Raw genomic sequence first — 17,268 nt, forward strand, 5'->3', positions numbered from 1 at the left:
TGCCTTTTTTGGTCGCTTTATTTGCCACAAAAAAATAATAATTTATAAACAGTGATCAAAAAGTTATGCACACCTTAAAATGGTATCAATGAAAAGTACAGACCGCCCCGCCAAAAATGAACTCCGTACACATAACTACAAACAAGTCATAGGGGTCAGAATAGGAAAAAATAAAACAGATTTTTTTCCCCAAGGTTTTTATTATTTTATCAGAACGCAAGTAAAACTATAAACTATACATATAAGGTATCGCCGCATTTGTACTGACCTATAGAATGAAAGTAACTGATCAGTTTTATCGCACATCGAACGTCATAAATAAAAAACCTGTATAACTGCGGCGGAATTTCCGATTCCACCCTATTTTTTTTCCAGCTTCCCACTACATCATATGCAATATTAAATGGTGACGTTGGAAAGTACAAATTGTCCCGCAAAAAACAAAGCCCTCGTGCTGCTAATGTGAACAGAAAAATAAAAAAGTTACTGCTTTGGGAAGGCAGGGAGCGCAACACGAAATTCCTCTGTCGGGTCTATGACCAGTCCACCAGTACTGCAGATGCCCAGTAATGAGAGGACTTGGAAGGGGCCACTGGCTGGCACTAATTCCTTGACTGGCAATATTGTGGATAAACTGGTTGACCACAATATGGAGGAACCGGTTAGCAACGAGTTGGGGTTAGTTTGTAAAAGTTTTGAGGGCACTGCGGCATCTAAAAGGGAGGCATGATGACATGTTACCATAATCCCCTCCCCTTTACTCATCTCCATTCTGCACATAAAATAGTCATAAGGAACACAAAAACCTTGTCTACAAATGAAGACGTACATCTTTTTAGTTTGCTCCTGTCCCTGTCTCCGCGGCCATGTTCCCGAAGTCTGCTCAATACAACACAGAGGTTTTGACTTCAACAAAATGGCCGCCGAGGTAAAACTGAGAGTACCACTTCTAATAAGGGTCCTTGTCTCAACTCCATGCGCCGTAAGGACCAGGAGATGTCGCAGGGTCTCGTGACCGGCTGCTTGTTCTGATGTGTGGGAGGACACGCGCCTGGAGGAGGATGACGGCGGCGGTGGGACGGCTGGTTGGTTAGAGGAGAGTTTCCCAGGTGATCGCAGATGCCAGGAGGATGAGGGAGGACACGGCGGGGCGGCTCGTCGCCCTCCTGCTGCCTGTCACCTGGGTGGTCGTTAAGGCAGCGGGGTCAGAAGGTTAGTCACACTGAGAATGAGTGAGCTCGGAGTGTGAGTGCTGCCCCTCCCCCCCAGTGTCTTCCCCATAATGAACCCCAACTATTTGTGACCCTATCAGCCAATCCTATTGCTGCTTCCACTCTTCATTTAGAAAGTAAAATCCTCTGCGCACCCGCCATGTGTGAACAGTCCCAAGGGGCAGGACAAGTACAGAAGAGAATGGAAATACATTGACAGCTGCAGCAGAAAGGACATGCCCCCTGAGCTGTGATAGGGAGAGAGCTGCAGCAGAAAGGGCATGCCCCCTGAGCTGTGATAGGGAGAGAGCTGCAGCAGAAAGGATACGCCTCCTGAGCTGTGATAGGGAGAGACCTGCAGCAGAAAGGACATGCCCCCTGAGCTGTGATAGGGAGAGACCTGCAGCAGAAAGGATACGCCCCCTAAACTGTGATAGGGAGAGAGCCGCAGCAGAAAGAATGTGCCTCTGAGAAAGGACACACCCTCTGAGCTGTGATAGGGAGAGAGCTGCAGCAGAAAGGATACACCCCCTGAGTTTTGATAGGGAGAGAGCTGCAGCAGAGAGTACACACCCTCTAAACTGTGATAGGGAGAAAGCTGCAGCAGAAAGGATACGCCCCCTAAGCCGTGATAGGGAGTGAGCCACAGCAGAAAGGATACGCCCCCTAAGCCGTGATAGGGAGTGAGCCACAGCAGAAAGGATACGCCCCCTGAGCTGTGACAGGAAGAGAGCAGCAGCAGAAAGAATGCACCTCTGAGAAAGGACACGCCCTCTGAGCTGTGATAAGCAGAGAACTGAAGCAGAAAGGGCATGTCCCCTTGAGCAGCCAGCTTTAAAAAAAATAAAATAAAGGAAGGCTACAAGCTCGCAAACGCAGCTTTAAACACACACCTGAGGCTAATGTTGGAATGCCGATCGCAGACATTTAACCCTTTAAATGTCACGGTCAGTTGTGACCACTGCATCTGAGATCTGAAAACCAGGGGCTTGGCTTCCCTGTGCGGAGATTGGGGGAGCCCCGAGGAAAAGCAGGGCTTTTAGAGCTGTAGTTCCTATGTAATTCCTGCAGGTGGCAGCGCTCCGTAAGAACAGAACAAATCTACAATGGATCTATTGATAAAGGAAATAAAAAATAAAGAGTGTGGGGTTCAGGGCGCACTGCGCCACCAATTACTCTAATACTGGGGGGGGGGGGGGGGGGGCGCACTGCGGGTGCAGCAGCAGAATCCGGCCGGCACCTGACCTCGCTGCGATCCGCGGCAGTTAACCCCTCAGGTGCTGCACCCAGCGCCCTGTCACAGAGGTCCGGTGCAGGCTATGTGATTCTGCCACCGCACCCGCCTCCTGTATCTGCATTAAACATTAATTTTAATTGGTGGTGCAGTGCGCCCTCCCCCCAGTATTAAAAACAGTCGCTCCTCCGCCCCTCTCTCCTCATTGGCAGCGGCGGCACAGGGGGGAGGGAGAGAGTGACTCCTTCTTCCCTGTGCTGCTGAGGGAACATGGCGCGCGCTGACAGCAGCGCGCTCCATGTTCTCTGATACTGGGCTGCGCAGTATCACAGCCTAGTATTGATAAAAGGCAAATCCCGGTACCGAACCGATACCGGGACAAAAGTATTGATTGGGTATAGATATTTCGATACCCGCAACAACAACCCTCCTAGGTATGGAATTTGAGCTGATCAGATAAGTCATTCAATGAGGAATACTTGGTTACAATTACAAAATGTGACCACTTCAGTTCCATTCTCGGTATATGAGATAAACAGGCAGCGTGCGCAGTAAGTGGGCACAAGTCAGGAGCGTGATGAAGTCCTGGCGCAGGCGCCTGCAGGAGATTCGTACAGGCAGGCATGCGCAGTAAGGAGATATCGGCGTGAGAGATGTCTAAGTTCTGGCGCATGCGCAAAATAGAATAGCCAAGTGCGGGATCTTAACAGCGTATGATAAGAAAGGGGAGAGAATGAGGGGGTGAGAGGTACGGGCGCGGCGCTGCCCTATACCAGACAGCGTAGCGAGCTCCGCGTAGACCATCCGCTTAAACGGAAGCAACCGTCGGAGGGACCAATAAATGACGTCACCATAAGAGCAAATTAAAAGGGCCGTCTTCGCCGGTCCCGTGTCTAACGCTGCCTTGGTATAAGGGGGGGGGCAGTGTTTAGTTGGTGTTTTTAGAAGAAAGCGGAAGTAGCGCGGTCAGGCAGGCAACATGAATCCGATGAGATTAACCACGTCACGGCCGAGTACACAACAGGTTCCTCTATAAGTATGGCGATAATACTCAGAGCGACACTGCACGTTTTTTCAAATATTACTCTCGTATCTCAAGAGATTCTAACAAATGAGAAAAAATAAAAGCTAAGTTTTTTTGTTTTAATTAGTGGGTAAAAAACAGGGCGATACCCGGTCTATTGGGCCTAAAATCCGCCCGTCACCTACTAGAAGGGTCGTTTGGTATTTGTGTGCTATGGCACATGGCACTTCCACATTGAATCACGGATGTACGCTTTCTGTGACCGCCCCCGCATCCATTGACTTTAACCCCTTCAGTACAGGAGGTTTTTTTTTTGTTTGTTTTTTTTCCTCTTTGTCTTCACAGAGCCATAATCTTTTTATTTTTCCGTTCACATTGCCACCGCTTAATATGGTATGCAATGTGGACATTTTCTTTTCCAAATGAGAAGGCATTGGGAAAAAAAACGCAATTTCACCACTATTTTTACGAGTTTTGTCTCTACGGCGTTCCCTATGCGGCAAAACTGACCCATGCCCCCTTCATTCTCTGAGTCGGTTTGAGTGCAGTGATGCCACATACGTGTAGGCTGGGGGGGAAGAAAAAAAACTTAAAATAAAAAATGAAACTTTTATTACATCACCATATTTTTATAGTTATGTCTACTGAACTGTGTGGGGCTCATTTTTTGCGGGACGACCTGTCATTTTTATTGATACCATTTTAGGAATTTTTTTTATCAGATTTTAGGAATTTTTTTTTTATAAGAGAAAGAATGAAAAAATGGCGAATCGGCCATTTTTTTTAAAAAAATTTTCCATTACGCCATTTGCTGTACAGGATAAATATTTTTATATTTTAATAGTATGGGGGTTTTTGGACACAGCAATGCCCATGGTGTTTATTTTTTTATTGTTCAATTTTTTGTATTCTAGAGAAAGGGTGTTTTTAAATGTTTAACTTTTTTTTTTAGCCCCTCTAGGAGGCTACAATATGCACTAGTTAGATTTCTTTTAGCTTATACCAGGGTCAGCAACCTTTGGCACTCCAGCTGTTGTGAAACTACAATGCCCAGCATGCTCCATTCATTTCTATGAGGGTTCTGAGAAGAATAGAGGAAGTATGCATGCTGGGAGTTGTAGTTTCACAACAGCTGGAGTGCTGGCTTATACTGTAGCTCCATAGAACTACAGTGTAAACTCCATTTGTGGTCTTTCTATGGAGCCACCTGCAGGCCAACATAGGAACTGCAGCTGTAATATGCTAGGTCACTTCAGAGAGTACCGGATGTCTTCTGTGGTTTTCACGGACCATTGTAAGAGATGCTCTGGAAACTAAATCTCAGCCGAGCAGTGTCTGGGGAATATGGATGACAGATGAAGGACAAAAAACAGGACACTCAGACCAAACACAGATCCTTCACGGATGGACCATTGACTATGTAAAAGCGGTCTAATCTGTGTAGATATACCGGTGCAGATATCGGCTGGTCTGTGCAGAATACGTTTCATTAGTCCCATCAACGTGCACCATTTTGCTGTGCAGAGAGATCAGCCCTTACACCAGTGCGGCTGCAGTGTAGAGCATGGCGATGGGAAAGAATAAGAATCTGAGGAGGAAGGATGTGCGATCGGATTACCGCTTCAGGTTCCATCAGGAGATTACATAGTAACATATAGTAACATAGTACATAAGGCCAAAAAAAGCCCTCTGTCCATCCAGTTCGGCCTGTCATCCTGCAAGTTGATCCAGAAGAAGGCAAAAAAAAAACTGTGAGGTAGAAGCCAATTTTCCCCACTTTAGGGGAATAAAAAATTCCTTCCCGACTCCAATCAGGCAATCAGAATAACTCCCTGGATCAACGACCCCTCTCTAGTAGCTATAGCCTGTAATATTATTACGCTCCAGAAATACATCCAGGCCCCTCTTACATTCCTTTATTGTACTCACCATCACCACCTCCTCAGGCAGAGAGTTCCATAGTCTCACTGCTCTTACCGTAAAGAATCCTCTTCTATGTTTGTGTACAAACCTTCTTTCCTCCAGACGCAGAGGATGTCCCCTCGTCACAGACACAGTCCTGGGGATAAATAGATGATGGGAGAGATCTCTGTACTGACCCCTGATATATTTATACATAGTAATTAGATCTCCCCTCAGTCGTCTTTTTTCTAATGTGAATAACCCTAATTTTGATAATCTTTCAGGGTACTGTAGTTGCCCCATTCCAGTTATTACTTTAGTTGCCCTCCTCTGGACCCTCTCCAGCTCTGCTATGTCTGCCTTGTTCACTGGAGCCCAGAACTGTACACAGTACTCCATGTGTGGTCTGACTAGCGATTTGTAAAGTGGTAGGACTATGTTCTTATCACGGGCATCTATACCCCTTTTGATGCAACCCATTATCTTATTGGCCTTGGCAGCAGCTGCCTGACACTGGTTTCTACAGCTTAGTTTGCTGTTTATTAAAATTCCTCGGTCCTTTTCCATGTCAGTGTTACCCAGTGTTTTACCATTTAGTATGTACGGGTGACTTGCATTATTCCTTCCCATGTGCATAACTTTACATTTATCAGTGTTAAACCTCATCTGCCACTTATCTGCCCAAGCCTCCAATCTATCCAGATCCCTCTGTAGTATATATATATATATATATATATATATATATATACAGTATACTGTCCTCTGTAGTATATATATATATACAGTATACCGTCCTCTGTAGTATATATATATATACAGTATACCGTCCTCTGTAGTGTATGTATGCAGTGTAGTGACATCTGTAGTGTGTACATACACTCACCTAAAGAATTATTAGGAACACCATACTAATACGGTGTTGGACCCCCTTTTGCCTTCAGAACTGCCTTAATTCTACGTGGCATTGATTCCACAAGGTGCTGATAGCATTCTTTAGAAATGTTGGCCCATATTGATAGGATAGCATCTTGCAGTTGATGGAGATTTGAGGGATGCACATCCAGGGCACGAAGCTCCCGTTCCACCACATCCCAAAGATGCTCTATTGGGTTGAGATCTGGTGACTGTGGGGCCATTTTAGTACAGTGAACTCATTGTCATGTTCAAGAAACCAATTTGAAATGATTGGAGCTTTGTGACATGGTGCATTATCCTGCTGGAAGTAGCCATCAGAGGATGGGTACATGGTGGTCATGAAGGGATGGACATGGTCAGAAACAATGCTCAGGTAGCCCGTGGCATTTAAACGATGCCCAATTGGCACTAAGGGGTCTAAAGTGTGCCCAGAAAACATCCCCCACACCATTACACCACCACCACCAGCCTGCACAGTGGTAACAAGGCATGATGGATACATGTTCTCATTCTGTTTACCCCAAATTCGGACTCTACCATTTGAATGTCTCAACAGAAATCGAGACTCATCAGACCAGGCAACATTTTTCCAGTCTTCAACAATCCAATTTTGGTGAGCTCGTGCAAATTGCAGCCTCTTTTTCCTATTTGTAGTGGAGATGAGTGGTACCCGGTGGGGTCTTCTGCTGTTGTAGCCCATCCGCCTCAAGGTTGTGCGTGTTGTGGCTTCACAAATGCTTTGCTGCAGACCTCGGTTGTAACGAGTGGTTATTTCAGTCAACGTTGCTCTTCTATCAGCTTGAATCAGTCGGCCCATTCTCCTCTGACCTCTAGCATCCACAAGGCATTTTTGCCCACAGGACTGCCGCATACTGGAGGTTTTTCCCTTTTCACACCATTCTTTGTAAACCCTAGAAATGGTTGTGCATGAAAATCCCAGTAACTGAGCAGATTGTGAAATACTCAGACCGGCCCGTCTGGCACCAACAACCATGCAACGCTCAAAATGGCTTAAATCACCTTTCTTTCCCATTCTGACATTCAGTTTGGAGTTCAGGAGATTGTCTTGACCAGGACCACCCCCCTAAATGCATTGAAGCAACTGCCATGTGATTGGTTGACTAGATAATTGCATTAATGAGAAATAGAACAGGTGTTCCTAATAATTCTTTAGGTGAGTGTATATATATATATATATATACACAGTATACCGTCCTCTGTAGTGTGTGTGTATATATATATATATATATATATATATATATATATATATATATATACAGTGGCGGAAATAATTATTTGACCCCTCACTGATTTTGTAAGTTTGTCCAATGACAAAGAAATGAAAAGTCTCAGAACAGTATCATTTCAATGGTAGGTTTATTGTAACAGTGGCAGATAGCACATCAAAAGGAAAATCGAAAAAATAACTTTAAATAAAAGATAGCAACTGATTTGCATTTCATTGAGTGAAATAAGTATTTGAACCCTCTAACAAAAAAAGACTTAATACTTGGTGGAAAAACCCTTGTTTGCAAGCACAGAGGTCAAACGTTTCTTGTAATTGATGACCAAGTTTGCGCACATTTTAGGAGGAATGTTGGTCCACTCCTCTTTGCAGATCATCTCTAAATCCCTAAGGTTTCGAGGCTGTCTCTGTGCAACTCTGAGCTTGAGCTCCCTCCATAGGTTTTCGATTGGATTAAGGTCCGGAGACTGACTAGGCCACTCCATGACCTTAATGTGCTTCTTCTTGAGCCACTCCTTTGTTGCCTTTGCTGTATGTTTTGGGTCATTGTCGTGCTGGAACACCCATCCACGACCCATTTTCAGTTTCCTGGCAGAGGGAAGGAGGTTGTCGCTCAGGATTTCACGATACATGGCTCCGTCCATTTTCCCGTTTATGCGAATAAGTTGTCCTGTGCCCTTAGCAGAAAAACACCCCCAAAGCAAAATGTTTCCACCCCCATGCTTGACGGTGGGGACGGTGTTTTGGGGGTCATAGGCAGCATTTTTCTTCCTCCAAACACAGCGAGTTGAGTTAATGCCAAAGAGCTCTATTTTGGTCTCATCAGACCACAGCACCTTCTCCCAGTCACTCTCTGAATCATTCAGGTGTTCATTGGCAAACTTCAGACGGGCCTGCACATGTGCCTTCCTGAGCAGGGGGACCTTGCGAGCCCTGCAGGATTTTAATCCATTGCGGTGTAATGTGTTTCCAATGGTTTTCTTGGTGACTGTGGTCCCTGCTAATTTGAGGTCATTAACTAACTCCTCCCGTGTAGTTCTAGGATGCTTTTTCACCTTTCTCAGAACCATTGACACCCCACGAGGTGAGATCTTGCGTGGAGCCCCAGAGCGAGGTCGATTGATGGTCATTTTGTGCTCCTTCCATTTTCGAACAATCGCACCAACAGTTGTCACCTTCTCTCCCAGCTTCTTGCTAATGGTTTTGTAGCCCATTCCAGCCTTGTGCAGGTCTACAATTTTGTCTCTGACATCCTTGGACAGCTCTTTGGTCTTTCCCATGTTGGAGAGTTTGGAGTCTGCTTGATTGATTGATTCTGTGGACAGGTGTCTTTTATACAGGTGACTAGTTAAGACAGGTGTCCTTAATGAGGGTAACTAATTGAGTAGAAGTGTCTAACCACTCTGTGGGAGCCAGAACTCTTAATGGTTGGTAGGGGTTCAAATACTTATTTCACTCAATGAAATGCAAATCAGTTGCTATCTTTTATTTAAAGTTATTTTTTCGATTTTCCTTTTGATGTGCTATCTGCCACTGTTACAATAAACCTACCATTGAAATGATACTGTTCTGAGACTTTTCATTTCTTTGTCATTGGACAAACTTACAAAATCAGTGAGGGGTCAAATAATTATTTCCGCCACTGTATATAGTATACCGTCCTCTTTCATGGTACTTTACACAGTTTTGTGTCATTTCCAAAAATGTATATTTTACTATGCAAGCCTTCTACAAGATCATTAATAAATATATTGAAGAGAATAGGACCCAAGACTGACCCCTGAGGTACTCCACTAGTGACAGTGACCCAATCTGAGTGTGTACCGTTAATAACCACCCTCTGTTTTCTATCACTCAGCCAGTTACTTACCCACATACAGACGTTTTCTCCCAGTCCGAGCATTCTCATTTTATATACTAACCTTTTATGTGGTACAGTGTCAAATGCTTTGGAGAAGTCCAGATACACGACATCCACTGATTCGCCGCTGTCAAGTCTAGAACTTACCTCCTCATAGAAACTGATTAAATTAGTTTGACATGACCGATCCCTCATGAAGCCATGCAGATATGGCGTTATTTGCTTATTTTCATTGAGATCCTCCAAGAAGGCATCTCTTAGATTAGAAAACCTTCAAACAGTAAAACCAAGTAAAACATTTTATTTGCGGCCGGGAGCAACAAACAAGTAAGGGTCCATATGTAATGACCCGAAACGCTGCCTAGGTGAAAAGGAGGATATGTCTGGGTTCAGCTCTGAACCTGGACAAGCCCTTTAAGATTTCTCTTCACCAGAACTAAGGGGCCGAGCCCAACCCCTGAAGAACACCCTCGTAGCATTATCCCTCCTCCACGGGACCTTACAGCCGGCACAGCGCGGTCAGGCAGGTAACATCCTCCTGGTATTCACCAAACCCAAACTTGTCCATCAGACCGCCAGATGGAGAAGTGTGATCCGGGTCCATCACTCTGCATAAGATGTCTCCACTGCCCCAGTTGAATGGGGCTGAGCTTCTCCTACACCTTGTGACTGATGAACGTGACATCACTGGCCCAGGAGGAGGTCACAACGCGCGGCCTCCATACAGCGGATCGGCGGGTGTGTTGGGAGTCAGACCCCCGCCGATCTGATATTGATGACCTATCCTGAGGATAGGTAATCAATATGAAAATCCCGGAAAAAAAACCTTTAAAGGACGTGTCCCAGGACTTTGCTCCGTACACTGTAGATATGTGTGGGCACGGCAGACGAGCTTCGTTTCTACGATATTACGTTTGTTCGCAAATGAAAAAACGTCAAGGCCAAGTAAGTAATCTGTGTGCAGGGAATAATGAGAATCTGGGTAATGAGCCGCGGGGTCACCATAGACCGGCCAAATATTCCTCTGTCCCAGTATTAACTCATTCCTGCCCTAATTGAGCCACAACGCCTTCAGACTCACTGCCTTCCAACCCTGAATTATTGGAATTATCTTTGTCCGAAAGGGTTATTTTTTTTAACTTAATATTCATAATTTTTTATTATTCTTTTTCATTTCACCAGTTCTTTACCATTATAAATTAAATAGAAGATCTTGTCCTTCTGTAGCACAAATGATAAGACCTCCTGTATAGATAGGTGATCCTTTGTCAGTTTACTGCCGTTGTGAGGGGAAGATGATATCAGAAGGGTAATCTTCATGATAATAGTAGGTGTAGAAATGGGATAACAGTATGACAGCTCTGTTGATGGGCCTAGATGAAGATGTGCACGGCATTAATCAGTGTGATATGTGATGTTCTAATGGAGTCGGGCTACTTTCACACTGGCGTTTTGGCTTTCTGTTTGTGAGATCCGTTCAGGGCTCTCACACGCGGTCCAAAACGGATCAGTTCAGCCCCAATGCATTCTGAATGGATAAGGATCCGCTCAGAATGCATCAGTTTGCCTCCGATCAGTCTCCATTCCGCTCTGAAAGGCCGACACCAAAACGCTGCCTGCAGTGTTTTGGTGTCCGTCTGACGAAACTGAGCCAAACGGATCCGTCCTGACACACAATGTAAGTCAGTAGGGATTGTTTTCTATGACACAATCTGGCACAATAGAAAACGGATCCGTCCCTCATTGACTTTCAGTGGAGTTCATGACGGATCAGCCTTGGCTGTATAGCTTACACCGTGCTCTGGCCTTCACTCTAAATTTCGCCAGCAATGGACATAGGTTCAAATCCTCAAAGTCCCTAAGCCTAGGAGATATATGAATTCCTAAGTCATTAATGTTATTCGCACAGGGAATATTATTAGCTATTAGTGTTGAGCGAACTTTGTGTTTTAAGTTCGGCGTCTAAAGTTTGGGTTCGGGTTATCGAAGAATCGCGTTATGGATTCCGCTACCACGGACCATAACACGATTCTTCGATAACCCGAACTTTAGACGCCGAACTTAAAACACAAGTTCGCTCAACACTGTTAGCTATGACCGTATCAGACACTACCTGCCCATCAATAGGCATCAATGCCAATTAATAGTAAGGCCCAAAAGTCTGGACGCCGTATCTCCCAAAAAAGAGAGTGTCGTTGGCATATAACGCTATTTTATTATGTAACTGTCCATATTGAAAGCCCTTAACCACTTAAGGACCACAGGTTTATACCCCCCTAAAGACCAGGCCCTTTTTTACAAATCGGCACTACACTACTTTCACCGTTTATTGCTCGGTCATGCAACTTACCACCCAAATGAATTTTACCTCCTTTTCTTCTCACTAATAGAGCTTTCATTTGGTGGTATTTCATTGCTGCTGACATTTTTACTTTTTTTGTTATTAATCGAAATTTAACGATTTTTTTGCAAAAAAATGACATTTTTCACTTTCAGTTGCAAAATTTTGCAAAAAAAACGACATCCATATATAAATTTTTCTCTAAATTTATTGTTCTACATGTCTTTGATAAAAAAAAAATGTTTGGGTAAAAAAAAATGGTTTGGGTAAAAGCTATAGCGTTTACAAACTATGGTACAAAAATGTGAATTTCCGCTTTTTGAAGCAGCTCTGACTTTCTGAGCACCTGTCATGAGGTTCTACAATGCCCAGACAGTACAAACACCCCACAAGTGACCCCATTTCGGAAAGTAGACACCCTAAGGTATTCGCTGATGGGCATAGTGAGATCATAGAACTTTTTTTTTTTTGTCACAAGTTAGCGGAAAATTATGTTTTTTTTTTTTTTTTTTCTTACAAAGTCTCATATTCCACTAACTTGTGACAAAAAATAAAAACTTCCATGAACTCACTATGCCCATCAGCGAATACCTTGGGGTGTCTTCTTTCCAAAATGGGGTCACTTGTGGGGTAGTTATACTGCCCTGGCATTCTAGGGGCCCAAATGTGTGGTAAGGAGTTTGAAATCAAATTCTGTAAAAAATGACCAGTGAAATCCGAAAGGTGCTCTTTGGAATGTGGGCCCCTTTGCCCACCTAGGCTGCAAAAAAGTGTCACACATCTGGTATCTCCGTATTCAGGAGAAGTTGGGGAATGTGTTTTGGGGTGTCATTTTACATATACCCATGCTAGGTGAGATAAATATCTTGGTCAAATGCCAACTTTGTATAAAAAAATGGGAAAAGTTGTCTTTTGCCAAGATATTTCTCTCACCCAGCATGGGTATATGTGAAATGACACCCCAAAACACATTCCCCAACTTCTCCTGAATACGGAGATACCAGATGTGTGACACTTTTTTGCAGCCTAGGTGGGCAAAGGGGCCCACATTCCAAAGAGCACCTTTCGGATTTCACTGGTCATTTTTTACAGAATTTGATTTCAAACTCCTTACCACACATTTGGGCCCCTAGAATGCCAGGGCAGTATAACTACCCCACAAGTGACCCCATTTTGGAAAGAAGACACCCCCAGGTATTTTGTGATGGGCATAGTGAGTTCATGGAAGTTTTTATTTTTTGTCACAAGTTAGTGGAATATGAGACTTTGTAAGGAAAAAAAAAAATCAGCATTTTCCGCTAACTTTTGACAAAAAATATAAAATTCTAGGAACTCGCCATGCCCCTCACGGAATACCTTGGGGTGTCTTCTTTCCAAAATGGGGTCACTTGTGGGGTAGTTATACTGCCCTGGCATTTTCCAGGGGCCCTAATGTGTGGTAAGTAGGTAAATGACCTGTGAAATCCTAAAGGCGCTCTTTGGAATGTGGGCCCCTTTTCCCACCTAGGCTGCAAAAAAGTGTCACACATGTGGTATCGCCGTATTCAGGAGAAGTTGGGGAATGTGTTTTGGGGTGTCTTTTTACATATACTCATGCTGGGTGAGAGAAATATCTCAGCAAAAGACAACTTTTCCCATTTTTTTATACAAAGTTGGCATTTGACCAAGATATTTATCTCACCCAGCATGGGTATATGTAAAATGACACCCCAAAACACATTGCCCAACTTCTCCTGAGTACGGCGATACCAGATGTGTGACACTTTTTTGCAGCCTAGATGCGCAAAGGGACCCACATTCCTTTTATGAGGGCATTTTTAGACATTTGGATCCCAGACTTCTTCTCACACTTTAGGGCCCCTAGAATGCCAGGGCAGTATAAATACCCCACATGTGACCCCATTTTGGAAAGAAGACACCCCAAGGTATTCAATGAGGGGCATGGCGAGTTCATAGAATTTTTTTTTTTTTGGCACAAGTTAGCGGAAATTGATTTTATTTATTTTTTTCCCACAAAGTCTCCCTTTCCGCTAACTTGGGACAAAAATTTCAATCGTTCATGGACTCAATATGCCCCTCACGGAATACCTTGGGGTGTCTTCTTTCCGAAATGGGGTCACATGTGGGGTATTTATACTGCCCTGGCATTCTAGGGGCCCTAAAGCGTGAGAAGAAGTCTGGAATATAAATCTCTAAAAAATTTTACGCATTTGGATTCCGTGAGGGGTATGGTGAGTTCATGTGAGATTTTATTTTTTGACACAAGTTAGTGGAATATGAGACTTTGTAAGAAAAAAAAAAAAATTTCCGCTAACTTGGGCCAAAAAAATGTCTGAATGGAGCCTTACAGGGGGGTGATCAATGACAGGGGGGTGATCAATGACAGGGGGGTGATCAGGGAGTCTATATGGGGTGATCACCCCCCTGTCATTGATCACCCCCCTATAAGGCTCCATTCAGATGTCCGTATGTGTTTTGCGGATCCGATCCATGTATCCGTGGATCCGTAAAAATCATACGGACATCTGAATGCAGCCTGACAGGGGGGGTGATCAATGACAGGGGGGTGATCAATGACAGGTGGGGTGATCAATGACAGGGGGGTGATCAGGGAGTCTATATGGGGTGATCACCCCCCCTGGAAGGCTCCAGGGAGACGCCTGTATGTGTTTTGCGGATCCGATCCATCTATCAGTGGATCCGTAAAAATCATGCGGACATCTGAATGGAGCTTTACAGGGGGGTGATCAATGACAGGGGGGTGATCAGGGAGTCTATATGGGGTGATCACCACAGTCATTGATCACGCCCCTGTAAGGCTCCATTCAGACGTCCGTATGCGTTTTGCGGATCCGATCCATCTATCAGTGGATCCGTAAAAATCATGCGGACATCTGAATGGAGCTTTACAGGGGGGTAATCAATGACAGGGGGGTGATCAGGGAGTCTATATGGGGTGATCACCACAGTCATTGATCACGCCCCTGTAAGGCTCCATTCAGACGTCCGTATGCGTTTTGCGGATCCGATCCATCTATCAGTGGATCCGTAAAAATCATGCGGACGTCTGAATAGAGCTTTACAGGGGGGTAATCAATGACAGGGGGGTAATCAATGACATGGGGGTAATCAGGGAGTCTATATGGGGTGATCAGGGGTGATCAAGGGTGAATAAGGGGTTAATAAGTGACAGGGGGGGGGTGTAGTGTAGTGGTGCTTGGTGCAACATATTACTGAGCTACCTGTGTCCTCTGGTGGTCGATCCAAACAAAGGGGACCACCAGAGGACCAGGTAGCAGGTATATTAGACGCTGTTATCAAAACAGCGTCTAATATACCTGTTAGGGGTTAAAAAAAAACACATCTCCAGCCTGCCAGCGAACGATCGCCGCTGGCAGGCTGGAGATCCACTCTCTTACCTTCCGTTCCTGTGAGCGCGCGAGCCTGTGTGCGCGCGTTCACAGGAAATCTCGGCTCTTGCGAGATGACGCCAATCGGCGTTAGCGTAGCCTGGGGGAGCCGCCGCGATGACGCCTTTCGGCGTTACAGTTGCGGCAAGTGGTTAATATCCGGAGATTTACGTACTGCTGCCGCTAGAGGTTCAATGGCTATAGCAAATGGCAAGGGCGAGAGAAGACATCCCTGTCTAGTTCACCTAGCCAATTGAATGTAGTCGGACACTAATCCACGCCTTCGGGTTTGAATACAGGACCTGAACCCATTTGATAAATCTCTGTCCAAATCCCATATAACCCAATGTAGCCCAAAGAAACCCCCATTCCACACTGTCCAATGCCTTAGCAGCGTTGAGCGATAGGATGGCTCTATCTCCACAGTTATCCGCCTGACCTTGTAAACTGGTATATACTCTTCTTATATTGATAGCCGTGGATTTCTGGGGCATAAAACCCATCTGATCTGGATGGATTATGTTACGAATCACTCTGGATAGACACTTCGCTAAGACCTTTGCTAAAAGCTTAACATCGGACATTAAGAGGGATATTGGTCTATATGAGTCTGGAGTTGGCGGATCTTTCCCCGGTTTTGGGATCACTACTATAGTGGCCTCCTGCATAGAAGCCACCTCTAGCGAGTAATTGAAAACCTTGAGTAGTTCCGGCAGCAAAATCCCCTAGAAGCTCTTGTATACTTCAACTGGGATACCGTCCGAACCCGGGGCCTTATCATTGGCCATATCTTTTAGGGCTTCCTCTAATTCTTCCATAGTAATAGGTTCTTCTAATTGTTCCCTATCATCTGCCGATAGTGTAGGCAGCTCCTCCTCCGAAGTAGATACCCTAGAGGTATATAGGGACGAGTAGAAATCCTTAAATATACCCTGGATATCCCCTGTTCCCACAAATGATTTCTCCTGATGATCTACCAGCTCTGTTATGCATGACGAACCCTGCTGGGCCCTAGAGATGACAGCAAGCATATGACTTACTCTTTCTCCTTCCTCAAATAAACGTTGTTTGTAAAAGGTAGGTTTCCTTTCTGCTGCCTGGGAAGAAAGGGATACAAACGAGCTCTTAACAAGCTCTGCCTCTGATGCCACCAGATGTAAGGCAGCTATCCTATAAGTCAAGGTTCAGCTCTTCAAATAAGCCTTGAGACATGACTTGGACATTAAATAAGCCAGCATCTCATCTGCAGACGGCTGTTTCGGGGTGATTGCCCCTCATCAGTGCAGAGCAGAGTTTTGGCTTAACTGGGTGAGAGGCCTGTGTCCGGTTCTGCTGCCTGTAACAAATGACATCTTATAATTGCTCCTGTGCCTCCCTCATTTTCCTACTGGTATCCTGTGAAGGTGTTACTCCAAAGGCCTCCCTCCCCCCCTCCGCCACGTCTCTATGAGCCTTGACATCCGCTTCTTTCGATCTAGTTTTGTGGGCACTAATCGCCTTAATCAACAGCCCCCTCAGATATGCCTTCATAGTATCCCATATAGTATGTGGGGACGCCGTTCCCGCATTGAAAGTGAAGTGTTCTCTAATGGATTCAGCCATACCCGTCAGGTCACCCAAGATCTGTAGCCGTACTGCGTTACACTTCCATAACTTCGGCCCCGACCTGACCCCCACCCAGTTCCACTTTCAGAATAGAGTGGTCTGACACCACATCTGGGGATGAGTGGAAGCATTGCATCGTTCACTAATGCCAAATCTATTTGGGATAGGGTATGATATGTGGACGAGCTCTGTGGGATGTCTTACCCTCCATACATCTATCAGACCCACCTCTGTCATAATATTGCATACGGCAGAACTACCCGGAGACCTCCCAGCGCCCCCCCTTTCTACATCTATCTAGCCGGTCATCCGGAGTACAGGTATAGTCCCCTATAAGCAACCATGGAATCCCCGACTATTGTGCCACAATGGGGTTGATGCAAATGGCTGAGGAATGTATAGCGCCGCCAACATTTATTTGTATCCCTTCTATATTGAATAGAATACAGACAAACCTCCCTTCCACATCCAGGAACTCTTTAATACATTGAAACCTAACACTTTTATGAACTAGTATAC

At 45.0% G+C, this 17,268-nt stretch overlaps 1 protein-coding gene across 1 annotated transcript in view; it reads left to right on the forward strand.

Moving 5' to 3' along the window:
* The first annotated feature begins 923 nt into the window (after nt 1-923).
* LOC120994524 (interferon alpha/beta receptor 1-like) overlaps nt 924-17,268 on the forward strand; it is a 43,672-nt gene continuing 27,327 nt past the window's right edge. The window contains exon 1 of the mRNA XM_040423162.1: nt 924-1,212. Coding sequence (XP_040279096.1) covers nt 1,131-1,212 — 82 coding nt within the window. The 5' untranslated portion in view covers nt 924-1,130. The remainder of the gene's footprint in view (nt 1,213-17,268) is intronic.

This window comes from Bufo bufo, chromosome 3 (assembly GCF_905171765.1).
Source record: "Bufo bufo chromosome 3, aBufBuf1.1, whole genome shotgun sequence".
Taxonomy (NCBI): domain Eukaryota; kingdom Metazoa; phylum Chordata; class Amphibia; order Anura; family Bufonidae; genus Bufo; species Bufo bufo.